The following is a 24,009-nucleotide window of genomic DNA, read 5'->3' as shown; positions in this document are numbered from 1 at the left end:
GATTAATTTTCAAATTTAAATCGGCACGTCAAATATATTTATGTTTCTACTTATTATTTTAGAAATAAGTATAAATGAATGATTGATTATTAATTAAATAATAATTATTAAGTGAAAATTATTACAAATGATCGAGAAACCGTGAAAACCGAACAAAAAACATTAAATAGTCAATTTTCCATTAATTGAAAAGAACACAACAAGGTTTGAATGCTTTAAATACTTTTAATTCAATAAAATGCACTCAAAGTATTTTAAAACAAAACGCTAAAATTTATATGATGACATATTTAAAAAGACACAAATTTTTTAGATACTTAATTTAATTGTAGGCCTCGGATTGACTTGACGCAAAAAAGTCGCTTTAGTTGATTAATTAAAGATACAAAAAATATTCGTTTACTTTATTTAGTGTTGTCAAAAAAGTTAATTTTTATTTCCCTGATCTTTCACTGATTCCTGAATCTAATTATTCAAAGCTTCAAAAATTTTGTTAAATAAATATTCAAATACTTATTTATATATTTTTTCACGAAAATTAAAATATTTAAAATTTCAGTTTCAAATCTTCTGAAATTTAATTATTTATAAAAATTACAACTGTAACTAAATTTTTAACAATTTTCCTAAAATTCTTCGAGAATTTAATTATTTGAATAAAAAAATTCAATCTTTTATAATAATTGTAAGTGTAACGCTTCATATTTCTAAAAAGTTATTAGGGTGAATTATTCGAAATATGTAACCGAAAATATTTAACATAATTGATTTTTTAAAACTAACATTACAAATTTTTTTGAATTAGTTTTTAACAAATATTTAAAAATATTATTGATTTTTAAATTATATAATTATGATAAATCAGAATTTTATCCATAGTATTAAAAAAAAAAGTCAAATGATTGAGAATCTTAAATAGTTTATGAATTTTCTTTCTCATCTTAAACATTAAAAAAAAATCCGTAAGTAGAGTTAAAATTGACACTTTTACAAATAACCAATTATTTTATTTAAATAATTGAATTCTCATAGAACTTTTTAATAAGAATTGATTTAAAAAAGAATTTCAGTTAAAATTTTGAAAAATAATTTAATATTAGAAGCGTTACATTAACAGGAATTTAAAAATTATTGCAGTTTTGAATAATTTAATGTAGAAATTCTAAAAAAAGGTTTTTGAAAAATTGTAATTAAAATTTTTTTGAAGTTAATTTAATTTCCGAAAATAATTTAAAAAATTGATACAATAATTTAAAGTTTTGTCAAATTTCACTGAAATAAATTTTATATTTGAAAGATAATTTAATTTTATTACTTTTAAAAATGGTTTTGAAATATAATCGTAAATTTTTGAAGAATTCTATTTCGAAAAATTACAGTTTTTAAAAAATAATTCATTAGATTTCAAAAAGAAAGTTTTTGTAACTAACAATGGTCTATAAAATTTCACGCGCGCATGTAGTTAACTTATATAATTAATATAATTGAAAATTTTACAAATAATTAAAACTTAGTAAACAGAATTTTTGATTTTGAAGAATTTTAATTACAAATAGTACACGATTTCTTCAAAATTTTCATAAAACGTCTAAAAAAATATATAGTTTTTGAAAAATATTTTAATGCAAACTTTCGAAAATAATATTCAATTTTTTAAAAGAATTTTTGGAAAACTTTAAAAAACTTTTTAAAGAATTTAAATTTTGAAAATGATTGTTTTCTCAAAAATTCGAATAATAATACTAAAAATCTTGAAGAGATTTCAAGAATTATTTTTTTTTAAATTATTTTAATATATTTTACATTTTTTTGTAACAATAATTTTGGCTTGTTGATTATTTTCGTTGTTCGGATTTGCTATACATTTTGTTGTACAAATCTCAAATTTTCAACAGAACCATTTTTATAATATTGATGTTGATTCGAGTTGTTCTGAGAATTATTTGATCGCGACTTGGAATTATCACCCGAAAATCTATTTTTATCGCAGAATTGTTATCACGGTCATTTTTATTTTAGAAATTTTCATTTCTGTTTTCTTGTTTATTATTATTACTTTGATTTGAATTGTGACCTTGATAACGGTTTTGATTTTTATTATAATTCGAGTTTTCTCTATATTCTATAACGATTTTGATTTTGTTGGTTAGAATTTTATTTATTCTGATTTTGAGAATTATTTTGTTGACGGTTATAATTGTCATAACTACTCGATGAATTGACTTGAGAATTGACAGAGTTTCAATTTGAAAAATTTCTTTGAGAATTTACTGAACCTGCTCTATAAAATTTTTTTTAAAAATCATTTATTTTTTTACTCCTCTAATTATAATAGCAGTTTGAATATCATCATCGAAATCTTGTTCAGTTTTTGTTTTATTCATTATTTCTTTTTCTTTTTCATTTAATTCTACGTCTTCATCATCACTTTCATTTACTTCTTGATAAATTGTTTTAATATCATAAAAAATATCCATAAAACCCCAATCTCTTATTTTTTTGTTCTTCATCTGAGTTAGAATTCAATTTTTTTTGTGTGTTTAGATTTTTTCCTTTATTTTCATCCATTTTATCTATTATTTTTATTTATTTAATTTATATTTTAATTTATCTTCAAATTGATTTTCAATTTGATTTGAAAATTTAATTATCATTTTTGTAATTGTAATTATAAAGCAGTGAGACTATCCGAGGCCTGTAATTTGTTTGAATTAAGTTTCGTGATGAAAAACATGCTTTTTCATTTTTGTCAAAAATTATCCGCACATTTGAAGCATTCGTATTTAAAAGCGTAAACAATAAACAATATTAAATGATTGTTAAATATTAAAATTAAAACCTGATGAAAAGTTTAACTGAATAAGTGTAAAAATCTCTTTGATTTTTAAAAACTCAAATTAATGCTTTAAGTTTCGACATTAATTTCAGCTTTTTTCTGTGAAGAAAGGCAAATTTTTCTCACTTATTCGCTTAGACTCGTTGAAAGCGTTATAAACAGTTTTTAATAATTGAAATTGAACTCTTTTGGAAAATTAAAGGCCCTCATACCTTGAATGCGCAGTATATTGAGTATAGGATTCATATTCGGTTAATTTGTAAATTGAACGACTGTAAATTTAAAAAAGTATTTAACGAAAAAGAAATTAATTAAGGCAAAGATTGAAATAAAAAAGTAAATAATTTAGATATGTGGGTGGGGGAGAATATATTTTGGAAATTAGAATTTGAAAAGGAACTCCACCTTGCAGGACCGGAGTATGGGTCTGCCTTGAGCATTACTGAAGCTTCCTCCAGAAGACGGGAAGCTCCTTCGACCCTGTGTAGAGAACTAGGCATGTCCTGCTTCAGTAAGGCATCATCGGACGAATTTATAGTTTCCTTTCCAACCTGTAAGAATAAAATAGTATAAATAACCAATAATCAATTTTAAAATAATTCTACTCACTTTCACGAGATTCGCCACAGCCATGCTAACGGCCTGCACCGGCCTCGACAAATCTGGCATCGCATTTCCATCTTCGGCTTCTTCGTGTAAAATTACAAGTCTCGATACCTGGAATTAAATCAATTACAGTTATTTAATTTCAATCTGTGAGATAAATCATCACTAACTTAATTCTATTCTATTATGCACTGCGACGATAAACTCATTAAATTATTCTTTTGGAAAACTGGCGAAAGTGCCAAGTAAATATTATAATATTTCAACTCATCAAAATTTACATTTTGTTTGAAGGCGTCAACTAAAATATTTCTAAAGTCCACTTGTTTACAAGACAATTTCATAAAGTTTCGAATTTGAAAATTTTTCAATTAAATATTTAAAAATATAACTTCAGGGTTGCCACGCTTTTGCTCATTTCAAATTCCCTGATTTTTCCAGGTTTTCCAGGTTAAAAAGCGGAATTTTTCCAGGTTTTTCAAACTACATTTTATATTTTACAAAATTTTTAATTCAAACCTTTTTGAAATTAAACATCTTATAAAACATGAAAATATCGATATCTTTATGTTTTATAATAATTAAAAATGTTGGACTGATAAAATCATCATTTTATACCTATTATTATTATAAGAATATTGTTACTGTAACTTATTCAAAATTACTTTCATTATTTTAATTCAATTATTGTTTTCCACAATTTTTAACTAAAATTTATTCTTCTTTATAAAGTGTAAATTAATTATTATTAATAATTTCTGAAAAATTTCTTTCAACATTTTTAAATTCTTTTGTTTACAATTCAATTTTACGAAATTTCTTCGATTTGGAAATTCTTCAATAAAATATATATTAGAAAATAAAAACTTAAAATAACTTCAAAATAATTCAATTCAACTTTTACAAAAAAATTAAATCTACACAATTTTAAGTTAAAAGTATGAAAAATTCAAACATTCAATATCAAAGATTATAATTTCAAACCTTTTCAAAACTCAATTATTATCTAAAGTTTTAAATGAAATTCATATTTGAATCAATTATTATTAGAAAATTCGACGACAATTCAATTATTTAAATACAACAAAAAATAATTTATTGAAGAATTGAAAGTTTTTTAAAATTCAACTCTCATTTAAAGAATTTTATCAATAAATTTTTAAATAGGTAATTAAAATTCTTTTGAAGAATTTCAATAAAATTTTTAAGAATCATTTCATTTTTCGAGAAATTAGATTAAAAATGTATTAAAAATAATTGAATCTCTGTAAAAAAATTTCATTGAATTGAGAAAAGTTTTTGAAAATAATTTTATTTTAGAGAAAAATTTTGTTATGTTTAAAGATAATTGTGATTTTGACTATAACTTTTTTTAAACTTTTGACCATAATTGAATTTCTGCTAAGAATTTTATTACTTTTGAAAATAATTGAATTCTTGGGACGAATTTTTTAATAATATTTCTTTTTAAATACCTAATTATTTTTAATACAAAAATAAATAATTTATTAAATAATTGAATGTTTCTCAAAATTGAATTCTCATTAAGAATTTTATCAACAAATTTTTAAAAAATTGCATTATTTTGACGAATTTTAATAAAATTTTAAGAATAATCACATTTCTCGAGGAATTCGATTAAAGCAATGAGCTTTATTATCTATGAAAATAATAATTGAATCCATGTAAAAAATTGTATTACATATTTATAAAAATAATTGAATCTCTGTAAAAATAAATTGAATATTTTTGAAAATAATAGAATTATTGCGAAGAAATTTATAAAAAACTTTTAAATTCATTCCTTTTGGAAAATTTTATTAAAATAGATATTGAAAATCATTGACTAAAGGAGAATTTTTGAAAAAAAAATTGAATTTGTTAAAAAGAATTTCATTAAAATTTTTGAAAATAATTGAATTTTGGAGAAAAATTTTAATATTTATAAAGATAATTGAAATTTTGACGATAAATTTTTTAAACTTTTGACCATAATTGAATTGCTGCGAAGAATTTTATTACTTTTGAAAATAATTGGATTCTTGAGACGAATTTTTTAATAATATTTCTTTTTAAATACCTAATTGAATTCTTTTGTGAAATTTTATTGAAATAGTAGATATTGAAAATAATTTGAATTTTGATAAATTATAAAAATTAATGAAATTTCTACGAAGAATTTTTATTAAAATTATTTTGGAAAAAAAATTGAATTGTTGAAAAGAATTTCATTGAAATTTTTGATAATAATTTAATTCTTTCAAGAAATTTAATTAAAAATGTATTGACAATAATACTTATATTTTAATAAATAAATTATAGGAAGGATTTTTAAAATAATTGAATTTTTTTTGATGAATTTGAATAAAATTTTTAAGAATAATTATACATTTTTCGAGAAATTCCATTAAAATTGTATTAAAAAGAATTGAAATTTTGCGATGAGTTTTATTTATTTTTATGAAAATAATTGTAAATCTATAAATTTTTTTATTATTTATGAAAATAATTGAATCTAGCTGTAAAAAAATTTGATTATTTCTGAAAATAATGGAATTTATTGCGAAGAAAAATTGTAAAGGAAACTCTTTTAAAATTGAATTAAAGAAAAATTAGATTTCAAGAATAAGCACAATAACTTTAGAAAACAATAATTTTCCAGGATTGCAATCAAAATTCCCTGATTTTTCCAGGTTTTTTCAAGGTTTATAAAAATTCCCTGACATTTCCAGGTTTTCCAGGTTTCCAGGTTGCGTGGCAACCCTGATAACTAATTTCAAAAAAATGTGAATAAAAATGTTTCAAGAAATTAACTTAGGTATTCACAATATTAATAATATTAGTAATATTATTAATAATCTTTAACGTCCTTTGATATTAAATTATTGAAAATCAGACGACTTATTTGACGACTAATTGTTGAAAAGATGACATTAAATAATTTTGAGCAATTGTTGTATTTTATAAATAAACAATTATTTTGACTCAAAAAGTTGGTTGATAACTATTAACAACCTAAATTTTCATGAGTTAAAATGTCATTGGTCCTTTCCTTATTTATTTAATATTAGATTTCGTTGTTTGGCTCTGAAGCAGGAGTCAAGAAATGGTGTTTTTAAAACACATCCGAATGAGGACAAACAACGATGTTTACAATAAGCGAAAACGAATCTCTTTTTGCAAATACTACAACCTACTTTTTGTAGTTTTACATTACACCTCCAATAAGTTCTTTTGTTAATACTTAATAATAATACAAAACCAAAAAAAAAAAATCGTTTAATTCAAATTTTCGTATTAATGAGGAAATACACACATGAAAGAATATACTAGCCACACATGTTTCGCCACCCCTTCTAACATTACATTAGCCTAAATATCTCAAAAACAAAACAAGCTTGATTCTTTTTTTAAATTTTAGATCTCATAGGGGACAAAAATTGGAGTATTTTGAGTCGGATTAATAAAGCTCAACTATAGGTATTTTCTCCAGTTTTTCATTTATTGAAAAAACATTTTTATCCCTATCACTATCAAAATGTCACAATAAATATTTTTATTTTACTTTGTAAATATTTTTTTATGCTCAGAAAACAATCTATTTGACTTTAAAGCAGATTTTCATTTCTTTTCATTAGGGACATGCCCTTTCGTACTTAGAGTACTCCTGCAATCTAATATGTAGTTGCAGAGGTATAACAAAACTAAAATATATCAATGAACTAAATCTAAATTGACGCTATAAAAGTTAAAGTTTTATATTTTCTTTTTTATATTTAACTTTATTGTTATTTTTATACGTTCTTTTTTATTCATATACCTAACTCTTTTGAAGAATTAATAATAAAATTGATTTTGGAAAATTTCAATTTTTTCAAAAAAATAACATTTTTAAATATAAAAAATGGCATAAAACAAGTAAAAAATTTACTTATTGGTTTCTTTATTTTTTTATTATAAATTCTGAAAAAGCGTAAAAAAAATTGCCGCACCTCTAAAAGTCGTCAATTTTGAGATTGGTTTAAATCTGGTGATTATTTAAAGACTCAACATCTTCCATTATCTTTATTACTTTTCATTGATAACTTTCAAACACTGTTTCCATTATTCTGAACAATCAATCGTATGAATTTAAAAATTTTTAAGATTTTCAAAAAATAAAATTAATAATTGATTAAAAATATTTGTTAAATTATAATACAGAATAATTTTCATATATTTAATTGTTATCCAAAATATTTTTTCAGAAAAAATTCTACTACCTTTGTTAATAATTTGTTCAAAATTATGAATAAAATTTTGAACAATGATAGAAGAATTTTTTCTGAAAAAGTATTTTTTAAAGCATTTTATTTTATGCTAAAATTAAAAAAAATATATACCTATTGTGCTGTTATTTTGTTTGGATTTACGAATTTTAGTGTGATATTATATTGTTAAAAAAAAAATATTTAATCCTGCAAAATTTTTATACAAAATTCACAAGTTTTTAATTTTTTAAAACTTCTGCAAAAATATTCTAACAATTTTTAATAGTATGTAATTAAAAAGAAATGCTTCTCAAAAATAGTAAAAATAAAAATTTAATTAAATTTTACAAAAAATTCTATTAAAATTTTTGACAATATAACTAAATATCTGTGTGGTACTTTATTAATTATTTTTTAAAATAATTGAATTCATAAATAGAATTTTATTATTTATTAAAATAATAATTGAATTCTTGCGAACGATTTTATTAGAATTTTTTAGAATAATTGAATTTCCATTAAAGAAATTTATTGCTAATATAAAAAATAATTGAATTCTTGTAATGAATATTGTTATTTATGAAAACAATTGAATTTTGCAAAGAATTTCATTAAAATGCCTCAAAAAAATTGGATTTTCGGGAATAATTTTGTAATTTATCGACATAATTGAATTCATGAAGAATTATTCATGTAAATAATTGAATTCTTGGGAAGAATTTTTTTAAAATCTAAAAAAATAATTGAATTATTTCAAAAAAATGTAATTAAATTTTTATTTAAAATAATTGATTTCTTTTAAACAATTTCATTAAAATATTTGAAAATAATTGAATTCCTGTGAAAAATTCTAATATTTTTGTAAATAATTAAATTCTTCCAAAGAATTAAAAAAAAATATTTTTTTAAATAATTGATTTTTTAGAGGAATTGAAATTGAAATTTGAAGAATAATTACATTTCTCGATCAATTTCTGTAAAATTGTATTAAAAATAATTGAAATCCTGCGATGAATTTAATTATTTATCAAAGTAATTGAATAGTTGCTAAGAATTTTATTAAAATTTTCAAAAATAATTGAATTTCGAAGTATAAAAAATATTATGAAAATTATATTTTAAATAATTGAATTCTTGTGGAAAACTTTATTTTATGAAAATAATTGAATTTTTAGATTAATTAATTTAAAATAGTATTAAAAATAATTGAAAGTCTTCGATGAGTTTTATTATTTAATTGAATTCTTGCTTAGAATTTTATTTATAAAAATAATTGAATTATTGCGAAAAATTTTATTAAAATGTTTAAGAAAAATTGAATTTCTGTGCAAAATTTTATAAACATAGTTTTAAATAATTAATTTTTTCGAAATATAATAAATATTATGAACATTTTATTTTAAAATAATTGAATTCTTGTGGAAAACTTAATTTGTGAAAATAATTGAATTTTTCGGTTAATTAATTTTAAATAGTATTAAAAATAATTAAAATTCTTCAATGAGTTTTGTTATTTATAAAAATAATTGAATTCTTGCTTAGAATTGTATCAAGAATTTTTTAAAAAAATTGAATTTCAATGAAAAAAGTTATTATCAGTGAAAGTAATTGAATTATTGTGAAGAATTGTATGAAAATTCTGTTAAAGAATTGATTTTTTCAAAATGTTTTTGAAAAACCTATTCTAAATTAATTGAATTCCTGTGGAAATTTTATTATTTATGAAAATAGGTAATTGAATTTTATCAATTTTTTAAAATAATTGAATTGTTTTGGGAAATTTGATGAAAATACTAAATATTGAAAATAATTGAATTTGTAATATTTTTTGAAAATATAATTGAATCGTTTTAAAGAATTTGATTATAATTTTCGAGAATAGTTTTTTAATTGAAAATTGAAGATGAAAAAGTTTAGAAAATGAAAATGTTGAATTCATAGAGACAACATTGAGAAAGGTTGAATATGAATGGAAATAAGATTCTAAGTTGCAGGCTTTTTGAGAAGTTATTGTCAGTAATAAGTTTCGCGAATTAAAATTTGTGGCCGTTTTTAAGAATGTTGCAAAATTCAGTGACAATTTAAAAGTCATTAGTCTCCTTGTATGGGCATATGACTTGAATGATTTTCATAACATAATGCAGGTGGGCACTGGAGGAAAGCCTATTCACAGTTTAAGTTGCGTTAGTTGGGAGAAAGGGAACACCTCATAGCTCAGAAGTAGCTCTATATTGTGTAATCAGCCATTGGCTGTACCTTTATTTTTACCACACGTATTTTTAGTACCCACATAATCAACAAATTTATTCCCTAAGAACCTTATGAAATTGCTTTCAAAATCCTAAACTAAATCTAAAATCTAAAAATTCATAAATCCGCATTATTGTCATTTTCAACCTGTTTTATTTGTGTCACCCGAGACTTCAAAATTTTTAATGACCATTTTTGGAAGTAAGCAACTTTCTTGTCTTTACTTTACATTTCTTTACTGAGCATATATTCAAAAGCAAATATTCCTTCTTACTAAATTGCTTCTTTCTTTTCTCTTCTTAATGAATGACATCACGCCTATTTATAATCACGTGTGTAAAAACTTCCAAGTCGTGATTTTCAAATCTATCTCTCATTAATTTTATGAAACTGCCATTTATTTCAGTCACTTCAGTGATATATTTTCGGGACATTTAAATTTCAACAGATAATAAAACTTTGCCTATTGCAAACCATTAAACAATCATTATTAATTTTCTGGCAATCGGATTTCAATTTCGTAATATCGTAATTTAAATGTTTATTTCCCTAATTTTCATAGAATTCAAAAAATACTATTTTAAACTAAAAAATTAGTATTCAAGACAATTAGTCAGAATTAGTCACGATTAGTCAAATTAAAAATATTTAAAAATATCTTCCTATATGTCAAAATTTTATTTTCTAAGAAATTAAGCAACGATTTTCATTTGTTTTTCACAGTGATCATAATTCTTAAAACTATGTATTCATTTTCGTAATTAAGTTATTTACAGAAAAAATGCAGTGCAAGCAATTCTTGGTTTCAAAAAAGAAAGAAAAACATATGAGGAACATTCCATACGTTAATTAAGTAATTGTCACTCTTACAATTATGTACAAATAGTTATAATTTTAAAAAAATGTCAAAACCATATGTACATAGAGTAGCAACTATGCACCTGTACTGATAAACAGGTAAACGATATTATTTTTAAAAAATTACCTGCTGTGCAACAGGATCGAGAATACTCTCTATTGTTTTCGTGTGGAAGACTGGCATATTTCCTCTTTTTTATAATCTATCAGCTGCCAAACTTAAAAAAAAAAATTAATCACAACAACAACAATATAAACAACTTAAATGACATAAAACAAATATAAATTAATGCCGCACGAAACGTCAAATAGCACACTATCAATACCGAAGAACGGGCAAAACTTAACTGACGGTTCACAAACCACGGCAAACTTGCTGAAAACAAAAAAAAAATATGAGGAAAAAATACATACAAATTTCCAAATTGCGGCATCTGGATTTTATGCACAGTTCATAGGTATGAATTTTATTTGAATACTTTTAATGCTTTTAATATTACTTTTAATTATTTACCCATAATTTTGAAACATTTTTTAAACATTCTTTGCAAATTTTCGAAAAATATTAAATTTTTAAAACTTATATAGAAAAAAAGAATAAAGGCGCTCGCACAGCTCTACTGCCTGCCTGCCTGCCTGCAGGTCGTCATGGTAACACATAAGAGTAAGAGAGTCAGAAAATTCAAATTAAATGTTTTTTCTCCCTTACTCTCATTGCGCCTGCCTGTGCAGGCAGGCAGGCAGTAGAGGTGAGAGAGCGCCTTAAGTGGAAAAAATACATGAAATCTTAACCTATTTCTCCGTTTGGAATTGGTGACCAATCAGGAGACAGACTCACGCTTTCTCAACCAATGAGGAATTCGGGTCTATAAAAAGTTCCAAAAGAATAGAACATTTAGTGAAATTTCATTGGTGGATTATAAAGTTGTGCTTTTTCTTGGTGTTTTTCACTTTCCACTGGTGAGGTATGTACAATGACATATGTTTTCGGGTCGCACACTGAGGAACTCAAAGCTGTGCCGACTCATCTTTTCTGCAAAAATAACATCTTATTCTCCATTTGTGCAACGCAAACAGGCGTTCAACTAGGTAGCGGTAATTAAAGAGTGTTAGCAAAATGATAATAACTTTAAAAAACCTTCAGCAACAAACCTTTACCGTTGAGATTGAGCCCTCAAAAACGGTGAGTAAAAAAACATAAGTACCGGAAAGAAAATTTTGTTTCAAACCGAAAATTTTTATTCTCATCACTATCTTCATTATTTTCAGGTAAAGGAACTTAAAGACAAAATAGAAGCTCAAAAAGGACTTCCCGCTCAACATCAAAAGTTGATATACGCCGGTAAGTAAAGTTTCATTCCTTTACATAACCTCACTTCTCAATTGAAAATTGCCAATTACAGTTTTGTTTAATCTACTATTTGAAAATAATCCCCTTCCCTTGTTTACTTTACCACGAAACTTGATATTTCTTAAAAAATTCCTCAATTATAAGGATTATAAATCAATTTTCGATTTTTAAGGAGAAATAGGTTAGGATTTATTTACAATACATTTTCTCTTTCATTATTAACAGTAAAATAAATTCTCTGATCATATTTTGGAAAATTTAGAAACACTAATTACGAAAATACGAAAATAATCGCAGAAAGAAGTGTATTTATTTACTTGTGTGTAATTGAATACTTTCAAAATCTCATGAGTCATTATTCTTGAATGCGTTATAAATATCTTTGTTCTTAACAGAGAAAAAAATATTTTTCAGGAAAAATATTAACGGATGAGCAACCTTTGACAGAATATAATATCGATGAGAAGAAATTTATTGTTGTTATGGTTTCAAAACCAAAAGTCGGAGTTAGTCCGAGTACGAGCGAAGAGGTGAAAGCTGACGGGGATAGCAGCAAAGAACAATCAACACCAAGGTAGTATTTATATATTTTCAGACCTTCTATTCACCTACTAGAATTTACTATTTACTACTTTTTACGATTTCATACTATTTGGATATTATTTTACATTTTGTGACACTAAAAGTTACTTTTTCTGTGTTTGAGAGTTTGCACTACTTTAAATTCGCTGATAGTTGGAATAAAAAATTATTCTTACAAATTTTAATAAAATTCTTTGAAATAATTAAGAATTCAAACAATTTTAATAAAATTCTTTCAAACGAATCAATTATTTTCCGAAAAATTTTCGAAATTCGATTGTTCTCAATATCTACCACATTAATAAAAAAAATAAAATAAATTGTTATGAAATTCTTTGCAAACATTCAATTATTTTCATAAATAATAAAATTCTTGTCAGGAATTCAATTATTTTAACAAATTTTAAGAAAATTCTAAGCAAGAATTCAATTATTTCTATAAATAATAAAATGAATTTCTCGAAAAATGTAATTATTTTTGAAATTTTATTAAAATTTTTTAAAAGAATTCAATTATTTTAAAACATTTTGATAAAATTGGCTTATTAGAAATTAATATTTATTTTCAATATATTTTAATTAAATATCTAGAAAAAATTAATTATTTTTAAAAAACTTTCGAAATTCAATTATTATTCTCAATATTTACCATTTTAATAAAAAAATTTCCCAATAGAATTCAATTATTTCAAAAAATCTCTAATAAAGTTTTCCACTAGAATTCAATTATTTTTATTAGTAATAAGATTTTTCTTAGGAATTCAATTATTTAAAAAAAATTTAATGAAATTCGTTGCAAAAGTTCAATTATTTTCATAGCTAATAAAAATCATCGGAGGATTTCAATTATTTTTACTACAATTTTAAATAAATTTCATGAAAAATGTAATTATTTTTGAAATTTTATTAAAATTCTTTAAAAGGATATAATTATTTTAAAACATTTTGCTTTTTGTTTATTAGAATTTAATAATTATGTTCAATACATATTTAATTAAATTTTCGAAAAGCATTTAATTCTATTCAAAAATTTCAATGAAAGTTTAAGTAACAACTCAATTATTTTTATAAAATTCTTCGCAGAAATTTAATTAATTTCATAAATTTGTCGGAATTCAATTATTTTCAACATCTACTATTTCAGTAAAATTTCCCAAAAGAATTCAATTATTTAAAATAAATTTTTATAAAATTCTTTTTAAACATTCAATTATTTCCATAAGTAATAAAATTTACGCAGGAGTTTAATTATTTTAAAATTTTTAAATAGAATTGGTTGCAAAAATAATATATTTCATATTGAATAAGACTCATCGCAAGATTTCAATTATTTTTAATACAATTTTAAAAGAATTTCACAAAAATGCAATCATTCTTGAAATATTTATTAAATTTCTTCAAAAAAATTCAACTACTGAAAAAACTGGTATAATTTATTTATTAGAATTTAATGAAATTCTTCCTAATAATAATTAAATTAATTTCAAAAATTTGTCGGAATTGAATTACATATTTTCAATATCTACTATTTGAATAGAATTTCCCAAAATAATTGAATTATTTAATTAATTCAATTTAATTTTATTTCAATTATTTTTAAAACAATTTTAAGTAAATTCTTCGAAAAACGTCATTATTCTTAGAAATTTCATTAAAATCTCAGAAAAAGATTAAATTATGCTAAAAAATGTTGATAAAGTTCTTCATAAAAATTCAATTTTAAGAAATATTCAATTATTCAATGAATTATTTATTCATGTATTTAAATAAATATTGAATTCTCGTAGAACTTTATACATAATAAGAATTGATTTAAAATTGAATTACAGTTAAAATTTTAGATAATTTTTGAATATTAGAAGCGTTAGGTATAGTGTGAATTTTGAGAAATTATAAATTTCCAAAGGCTTTTAAATTGAAATCTTTGAAAATTTGAATTGTTGTAAAACTGTTATAATATTAAAATTTTTATTTTGAAGTAAAATGATGAAAGCTTTTAACAATTTTATCTATCAACAAAAAAACGATTGAATTTTGTAAGAATTGCAGTTGTAATTTTTAGAAATAGTTAAATTTCAAAAAGGCTTCAGATACATTGAATTCATTAAAAATATTTTATTTTCTGTGGAAAAATAAATATTTCAATAGGTATTTATATTTAAAAAACTATTTTATTTTTGAATTTAATTTAATTTTGAAATGATGTAAAATATGAGTCATCAAATTTAATTTTTTGATAGCTACTATTTTTTACTACTTTTTTCAGTCTTAAAGCTACTTTTTAAATATTAATCATCGAGTAAAAAGATTGTATTTCAGCAGTATTTACAAGTTGTTAAAGTAGTTCCCCGGCTGCTACTCTTGATAAAATTGATTTTCGACAGATTTTCATCAAATTTTGAAAAAATGTTTCTTCGGGTGCTCTTAAAATGTGATAAAAATTTCAAAACCCTTTGGCATGTCAAAAGACGAGATATTGCACGTGGTTAACATTTTTTATTTTTAACGTAAACGCATGTAAAAGTTGAAGTTTGAACTTGAATAAAAATTTAGCATCGCAAATTTTCTCCAAATTTGAAAATAATACCTTAACAGGGTTGCCACGCAACCTGGAAACCTGGAAAACCTGGAAATGTCAGGGAATTTTGATTGGAATCCTGAAAAGTTATTGTTTTCTAAAGTTATTGTGCTTATTCTTGAAATCTAATTTTTCTTTAATTCAATTTTAAAAGAGTTTCCTTTACAATTTTTCTTCACAATAAATTCCATTATTTTCAGAAATAATCAAATTTTTTTACAGAGATTCAATTATTTTCATAAATAATAAAAAAATTTATAGATTTACAATTATTTTCATAAATAAATAAAACTCATCGCAAAATTTCAATTATTTTTAATACAATTTTAATGGAATTTCTCGAAAAGTGTATAATTATTCTTAAAAATTTTATTCAAATTCATCAGAGAAATTCAATTATTTTAAAAATCCTTCCTTTAATTTATTTATTAAAATATAAGTATTATTGTCAATACATTTTTAATTAAATTTCTTGAAAGAATTAAATTATTATCAAAAATTTTAATGAAATTCTTTTTAACAATTCAATTTTTTTTCCAAAATAATTTTAATAAAATTCTTCGTAGAAATTTCATTCATTTTTATAATTTATCAAAATTCAAATTATTTTCAATATCTACTTTTTCAATAAAATTTCACAAAAGAATTCAATTAGGTATTTAAAAAGAAATATTATTAAAAAATTCGTCTCAAGAATTCAATTATTTTCAAAAGTAATAAAATTCTTCGCAGCAATTCAATTATAGTTAAAAGTTTAAAAAATTTATCGTCAAAATTTCAATTATCTTTATAAATATTAAAATTTTTCTCCAAAATTCAATTATTTTCAAAAATTTTAATGAAATTCTTTTTAACAAATTCAATTTTTTTTTTCAAAAATTCTCCGCCAGTCAATGATTTTCAATATCTATTTTAATAAAATTTTCCAAAAGGAATGAATTTAAAAGTTTTTTATAAATTTCTTCGCAATAATTCTATTATTTTCAAAAATATTCAATTTATGTTTACAGAGATTCAATTATTTTTATAAATATGTAATACAATTTTTTACAGGGATTCAATTATTATTTTCATAGATAATAAAACTTATTGCAGAATTTCAATTATTTTTCATACAATTTTAATCGAATTCCTCGAAAAATGTGATTATTCTTAAAATTTTATTAAAATTCGTCAAAATAATGCAATTATTTAAAAATTTGTTAATAAAATTCTTAATGAGAATTCAGTTTTGAGAAACATTCATTTATTTAATAAATTATTCATTTTTGTATTAAAAATAATTAGGTATTTAAAAAGAAATATTATTAAAAAATTCGTCTCAAGAATTCAATTATTTTCAAAAGTAATAAAATTCTTAGCAGAAATTTAATTATGGTCAAAAGTTTAAAAAATTTATTGTCAAAATTCAATTTTTTAAAAAAATGTTAATAATAATCTTGGAAATATTTCAATTATTTTCAAAAACTTTTCTCAATTCAATAAAATTTTTTACAGAGATTCAATTATTTTTAATACAATTTTAATCTAATTTCTCGAAAAATGAAATGATTCTTAAAAATTTTATTGAAATTCTTCAAAAGAATTTTAATTACCTATTTAAAAATTTATTGATAAAATTCTTTAAATGAGAGTTGAATTTTAAAAAACATTGAATTCTTCAATAAATTATTTTTTGTTGTATTTAAATAATTGAATTGTCGTAGAATTTTCTAATAATAATTGATTCAAATATGAATTTCATTTAAAACTTTAGATAATAATTGAGTTTTGAAAAGGTTTGAAATTATAATCTTTCACTGAGAGAAATGGATAGTCAGATTTTGATGTTAAAAAGATGATGTTACACGATACTATCATTATGCTACTGCCAACCATCACAGATGCTAAAAAAAATATAGTTATGCTACCCCGTACTACCAAGATGTTACTCCTGATGATATTGATGGTAACGGTGACTATCTAGATAGCTGTCCGTATTTGTAGCATTAAAGATGGTCACCCTAACCACAATTATGTTACCCACTACTATAAATTTCTCTCCGTGTTGATATTGAATGTTTGAATTTTTCATACTTTTAACTTAAAATTGTGTAGATTTAATTTTTTTGTAAAAGTTGAATTGAATTTTTTTGAAGTTATTTCAAGTTTTTATTTTCTAATATATATTTTATTGAAGAATTTCCGAATCGAAGAAATTTCGTAAAATTGAATTGTATACAAAAGGATTTGAAAATTTTTAAAGAAATGTTTCAAAAATTATTATTAATAATGAATTGAAAGAAGAATTTTAGTTAAAATTAAAAATTCTGGAAAACAATAATTGAATTGAAATGATGAAAGTAATTTTAAATTATTAGAAAAAATAAAGAAATCGATTACTCGGAGTGATCGATTTCTTTATGTTTTATAAGAATTTTTTTATAAGTTGTTTAATTTCAAAAGGGTTTGAATTAAAAATTTTGTAAAATATAAATGTAGTTTGAAAAACCTGGAAAACCTGGAAAAGTCAGGGAATTTGAAATGAGCAAAAGCGTGGCAACCCTGCTTAAGGTCTTCGTAATAATTTGCTTTCAAAGAATTTTCTTTTTATTTTGGCAGTAAAATGTGACTTTAATTAATAATAAAAGAAACTTTTTGGATGTAGCATAGCAACGCCACCTAGTTCGAATCCTGCACCCACAACACCACAAGCCACTGCAACACCACAGCCAGCAGCAACGCCACAACAGCAACAGGATGCGGCACAGCCAACTATTACAATAACAGGTCCGGAAGGTCAGGCGGAAGGTGCGCTGCTCATGGGCGAGCAGTACAATTTAATGGTAACCAATATAATGGACATGGGGTGAGCATCTTTTTAATTCACTCTCAAGTAAATCTCCTCCAATGAAATTCTAAGCTAATGAGTCGATTTGCAGATATCCTCGGGAGCAAGTTGAGCAAGCGCTGCGGGCCAGTTTCAATAATCCAGACAGAGCCGTCGAGTATCTCTTAACAGGGATCCCCTATCAGCTGTTGGACGACGCGGCCGAAGACCAAGGAGGAGAAGCCCAAGATGCTCCCCTGGAGCAGGGTCAGGATCCTCTCGCGTTTCTTCGTTCACAACCACAGTTCCAACAGATGCGCCAGGTCATTCAACAAAATCCACAATTACTAAATGCTGTCTTACAGCAAATCGGTCAAACCAATCCAGCCCTTTTGCAACTCATTTCTCAAAATCAGGAAGCCTTCGTGCGCATGCTTAACGAACCTGGTAAGTTCACTTTTCTTTTTTAAATCCACCAATTTCAATAGTAATTAGTGAATAATTATTTTTGATTTTTAGAAGATATGTAGAACGGTGAAAAGAAAATACTCTTATTTTCTTTTTTTCACAAGACGGCGTTTTCGTGGATTGGTTTGGTGGGCCTTCAGTCAGGTCATTTTCATTAAAAACTCAAAATTTAACACAATTTCAAAAATAGTGTTATAATTTTCAAAAGTTCAAAAATATAAAAAATTAAACTATATTTTAAAAAAATCGGATAAGTGCGAGTTTAATTCGCATTGAAACGAACTTATTTAGTATTAAAAAAACTCTATTTTTCGAAAAAAAAATTAGTCATTCATTTTGGCTCTTTATATATTTATTAAAATTTACTCGCAAAGATATAATTTTTAATTGGTAAAGTCAAAAATTGTAATATTTAAAGCTGCTGACACTTTTTTTTCGAGAAAAACTAAATTATTAAAATCATTTTCCAAAAATCGCAGATTGTCACCTTTTCACCTTTTTAAAATTTTGTCACCTATTTCGTTAATTTTCATCTATTTCACCTGCTTTGTACGAATTTTCAAAAATTTAATTTCGAAAAATTTGTAATCAATTTATATGTTAATAAATCTTTATTTTATTTTGTTCTTAATCTTTATTTTTATTTGTTTTTATTTTTAATTTGCTAAAATTTTCATCGATTTCAACTCTTATTTAATTCGTTAAACATTTTTAATATTAGGAAATTCCAATCATGTAAGATCAAATTTAGTTGATTTGAATTTTAATTTATCCAAATTTTAAACAGTATTTAAATTTAAATTTAGTTATTTTAATCAATCTCAAATTTAGTTATTTCAAACTTAAGTTTATGTATTTTTTTATTTAGGTACAACTTATATTTTAGGAACAATTTAGCAAAACATAATAATTATAAATTATATTTTTTACCAATTTTATGCATAAAAATTATATCTAGAAGAAAGTTGCAAAAATAGATTTATCAACCTTTGTAAACTTGCTTTATTCAAAAAATCCATTCAAATAAACAAAATATTTTTTTGTTATTTGAATAATTTTAAATAGTTATCGACTTTAATAAATATAAAGAACTTAATTTAAATATTTTCAAAGTTTTGTAAATTGCTCTTTCTAATTTTTATTGATAAAAAATTACCAGTCTTCTGAATAAATTTTTATTGTTTTGAATCTTCAATTATAAAGAAGAAGAAGAAGAAATGAAATTAATAAAAATCTCGATAAATACAAATTACTTTATCATGCATATAATTCTATTTTACTTAAATTTTTTGTCACCTTCTTATCATCTATTTTAAAGAAAATACGTGATGTGATTTTTAATGCTAAAAATATTCATTTGTTTTTTAAATTTTAACTGAGTTTAAGAAAACGGAAAAAAATTTTTTTTATGAAAATCTTAAAAACACAGTGACAGTGAAATCAAATCATGTTTTGTATATATATTTTCTAGATTCTTCGTACAAAAATACATATTTCAATGAGAACACAATCCGTCGAAATTTTTTGTTCCAGAACAAAAAAGGAATTTCGAGAGAAAGTGAAACTAATATTAAAAATGATCTAATTTAAAATTTTTTTAAGTAAAAGAAGTCGAAAAAATAAAATTTAATAATTACAAATCACAAACGTGTTGATTCAAACTGTACATCTTGTTTCATGTTAATAGTAAAATCATTACAGTTAATGTAATTTTCTTAAAATATAGTTTAATTTTTTTATATTTTTGAATTTTTGAATTGTATTATATTTTGAATTATTAATGAAAGTCGTGGCGAATCAGCCCAATCCTCTGTTACAAAAAAAGAAAAATTTTTTGGCAAAGCTTCTGGTACACTTTTTACGTGATAAATCGACTTGTTTACAAGAAAAATTCGCAAGTTATTTCAAATCAGTTCTTTTTTAATTTTATGATTCAAATTTGTCATTTATTCAGACAGTATTTTAAATATCTTCTCAATTTTAAATACTTTTTACGGCTTTGTCATGGGAATTGTAATAATTGTTATAGGGCAGTTAAATATTTTTATGAATTTAGTAAAAAAATAAAAATATAGAGGTCTTCGTTTGTATGGCTTTTTCCATAACAAAAAAAGTAAAAGAATAAAATACATATATAATTGATTTTAGACTAAATTAGAATAAATGTAAAAAATTTAGTTTTAAATATTTTTCAAAATTTACTTTTGAGTTAAACTTTTTAAAATCTCTTTTATGAATTATATATATTATAAGAAACTTTTTAACTCGCAATTTTTTTAAAATTTTTTACTCTCTAAATCTAAATTTGTGAAAAGTTATCTACTAATTTCAGTTTGTAGATATTTCTACAAGAATTTTACAAGAATTGCTCAAAAAATGTAATTCTCCTTAAAAATTTGATTTCAATTCCTCGAAAAAATTAATTATTTCAAAAAATGGTTTTTTTGAAATTCTTTAGAAGAATTAAATTATTTACAAAAATATTAGAATTTTTTACAGGAATTCAATTATTTTCAAATATTTTAATAAAATTGTTCTTCTTGAAAATTCAATTACCTATTTAAAAAAATTCTAATAAAATCGTTCGCAAAAATTCAATTACATATTTACAAAAATATTAGAATTTTTCACAGGAATTCAATTATTTTCAAATATTTTAATAAAATTATTCGAAAGAAATCAATTGTTTTAAATTCAATTTTTTTAAAATAATTCAATTATTCTTTTAGATTTGAATAACATTCTTCACAAGAATTCAATTATATCGATAAATAACAAAATTATTCCCGGAAATTCAATTATTTTTAAGCATTTTAAATAAAATTTTTTGCAAAATTCAAATGTTTTCATAAATAACAATATTCATCACAAGAATTCAATTATTTTTAAAAGTAATAAATTTTTTCCTGGAAATTCAATTATTTTAAAAAATTCTAATAAAATCGTTCGCAAGAATTCAATTATTTTCAGAGATAATAAAATGCTTTTTAGGAATTCAATCATTTTGAAAAAAATTTAATAAATTTCTTCGAAAGAAATCAATTATTAAAATAAAATTCTTGGCAAAAATTAAATTATTTTTATAAATTTTTAAATTCTTTCGTGAATAATAAAATTCGTTGTCGGAATTCAATTTATTTGCAAGATAAAAAAGAAATATTTTTGATGAAAATTAGGAGAAAGTCAGGAAAATAAAAAATATGGAGTGGACTTTTTGTCAGTTTTGTGAAGTGTCTAAAACGAGTTTTTTTGGTCGTCAAGTTTAATTTTTCGATAGCTATTTTTTTACTACTTTTTTTAGTTTGGAAACTACTTTTTACTACTTTTTTAAAATTAATTATCGAGTGCGAATTCTGGATTCAGAATATACTTTGCGATAGTTATCGTGTATTGTTTAATACCTAGAAAAGCAGATAAAATTGAAAATATTTTGAGATTTAGACAACGAGATGTTAAAATATTGTTTCTTTTACAAAAATAGTAATACACACACACAATGTGCTGAGTGAATAAAATGTCTTGAATTATTTAGTAGGTGCAAGTGGAGGAACGCCAGCAGGAACAGCTCCAGTCTCAGCAACCGGTGGAACAGTGAATCCCCTGTCCGGAAGTGGTGGTGGTGGTGGAACAGGGACAGGTCCAGCCGTAATTCAAGTGACTCCTCAAGACAAGGAAGCAATCGAGAGACTAAAAGCCCTCGGCTTCCCCGAGCACCTTGTTGTCCAAGCGTACTTTGCTTGTGAAAAGAACGAGAACCTTGCTGCCAATTTTTTACTCTCGCAAAATCTTGACGATTGAAAGAAAGAGACGATAAATTGCTATAGAATTAGGAATCTGGTACAGAACGGGTATGACTTCGTTGTTAATTTTAGAAAGGTGCGCTTGACGTTTTTGACTCATTAGTTGTCCGAGTATCTTTCAATTTCGGTAAAGAAAAAAAAAACAAACAAACAAAAACAAAAAAGATCTATTTGTTGAAGACATAAACTAGACACCTTCGACGACGCGCAAATTTTACCATAAAAGAATATTGTTAGTGTTGTTCTTGAAAAAGGAGAAGATTTCAAGAAGAAAAAGAAGAAAAGAAAAGAAAAGAAAAGAAAACTAAAAACGTTTTAAGCGCAAGGAAAATTCACTTTGCCTGGTAAGAATTGAAACGCTTTTTTAATTCTCTAATTGTAATGAAAATTTCTTATTAACTATGACAAGAATTCATTTTTCTTTTTAATCGGGGAATGTTATTTCTAAAGGAAAAAATAAAAGAAAAACTATTCTCAAAGCAATTTCAAGTTATTTTTTGCTTGGAGAAATTCAATGAGAACACAAGAAGATATAGGCACATTTTGTGAGTGATGTGTGCGTATGTGTGAGCTTCAGCGTGCAGCACGCCCACGCTCTTCTTTGTTTGGCGTGCGTTTATAATGTATTTGTATATATGTATATACGTCTTGTGTTTTCATTGATTTTTCCAATGCAAATTAATTATATTTATATACTAAATAATACACTTTTAAGATCTCTGGAAGCTCTTGAAATTGTAAAAAAAGAAAAAGAAGGGGAAAAATGAAGAATATTGCAAAAAAAAAAAAAATTTCCAAAGTTTTCATCAGCGAATGTCCAAAACACATCCACGAACTAATAAAAATTGTTTTATAATACATGAAGAACAATGAACAAGTTTCTCATGCTTGTGTACAGCGATAAATGCATTCAACTATATCTAATTTGTATTTATTAATCGATAGCGAAGAAATGTGTTCGGCGTTAAGCTTAGAAAGCCTAATGATTTTTCGAATTTTCAAAATATTTAAGAACTTCAATTATGTATAGAGTTAATCCTTGACAAATGAATAATGTTACGCGTTTCGTGATTAACAAAGAAATAAATGAAAGTGCATATAAGTTGAGAGAAATTTTATTTAGCATGCACAAGGCGTATACTTTTCAAAAAGACTTGTATATTTTTTACAATTTGCACACAATTCAAGTTTTCATTCTTAATCACAAAATCATGATCGTCATCATTATTCATTTCGAATTTGTTGAATTTTAACTGAGAAATATTTAAATAAGCTTTTTCAATCAATTTCTTTATCTGATCTGAAGAAAAAAAAAATGTAATATGAGAATTGTGCAAAGGCTTTGGGATTTTTCGTGACAGTTTAATAATAATAATAATAAAAGTAATATTAATAATAACGATAATAATAATAATTATTATTATAATAATAGAACAAAATTTTCAGGAAAAACATACGCATATTTGACAATGATCGTATAATATAAAACGAAGTGTCGAACTAATAAGCTGGAGAACATATATTTAGAATTTTGTGTGCATATAGACATGTTTAATCGAGAAAAAAAATGTCATTCTTTTTAAAATAATGTTTTCTTTTTTTAATTTAAAAAAAACAAACG

General features: G+C 23.2%; 2 protein-coding genes across 6 annotated transcripts in view; one reads left to right on the top strand and one right to left on the bottom strand.

The window, feature by feature from the left end:
• LOC122507412 (vinculin) overlaps positions 1–11,167 on the bottom strand; it is a 44,311-nt gene extending 33,144 nt beyond the window's left edge. For 2 of the 5 annotated variants that reach the window (XM_043620107.1, XM_043620109.1), the window contains exons 1-4: positions 10,928–11,167; positions 3,446–3,553; positions 3,242–3,387; positions 3,049–3,108 (exon numbers count right to left, since the gene is read on the bottom strand). In XM_043620107.1, the coding sequence (XP_043476042.1) occupies positions 3,049–3,108; positions 3,242–3,387; positions 3,446–3,553; positions 10,928–10,984 (371 nt within the window). In that variant the 5' untranslated portion in view covers positions 10,985–11,167. The remainder of the gene's footprint in view (positions 1–3,048; positions 3,109–3,241; positions 3,388–3,445; positions 3,554–10,927) is intronic. The other 3 variants (XM_043620110.1, XM_043620111.1, XM_043620108.1) reach the window with 2 other exon arrangements.
• A 604-nt stretch (positions 11,168–11,771) lies between these two features.
• LOC122507416 (UV excision repair protein RAD23 homolog B) lies at positions 11,772–23,490 on the top strand. Its single transcript, XM_043620116.1, has 6 exons — positions 11,772–11,983; positions 12,070–12,142; positions 12,566–12,725; positions 17,959–18,159; positions 18,233–18,567; positions 22,121–23,490. Exons 1-6 carry the CDS (start codon positions 11,918–11,920, stop codon positions 22,384–22,386), a joined length of 1,101 nt encoding a protein of 366 aa, XP_043476051.1. The 5' UTR covers positions 11,772–11,917; the 3' UTR covers positions 22,387–23,490.
• The last annotated feature ends 519 nt before the right edge of the window (positions 23,491–24,009 follow it).

This window comes from Leptopilina heterotoma, unplaced genomic scaffold (assembly GCF_015476425.1).
Source record: "Leptopilina heterotoma isolate Lh14 unplaced genomic scaffold, ASM1547642v1 Lhet_47, whole genome shotgun sequence".
Taxonomy (NCBI): Eukaryota; Metazoa; Arthropoda; class Insecta; order Hymenoptera; family Figitidae; genus Leptopilina; species Leptopilina heterotoma.
The sequence above is the reverse complement of the archived record's forward strand: the minus strand, read 5'-3'. Positions and strand labels throughout refer to the sequence as shown.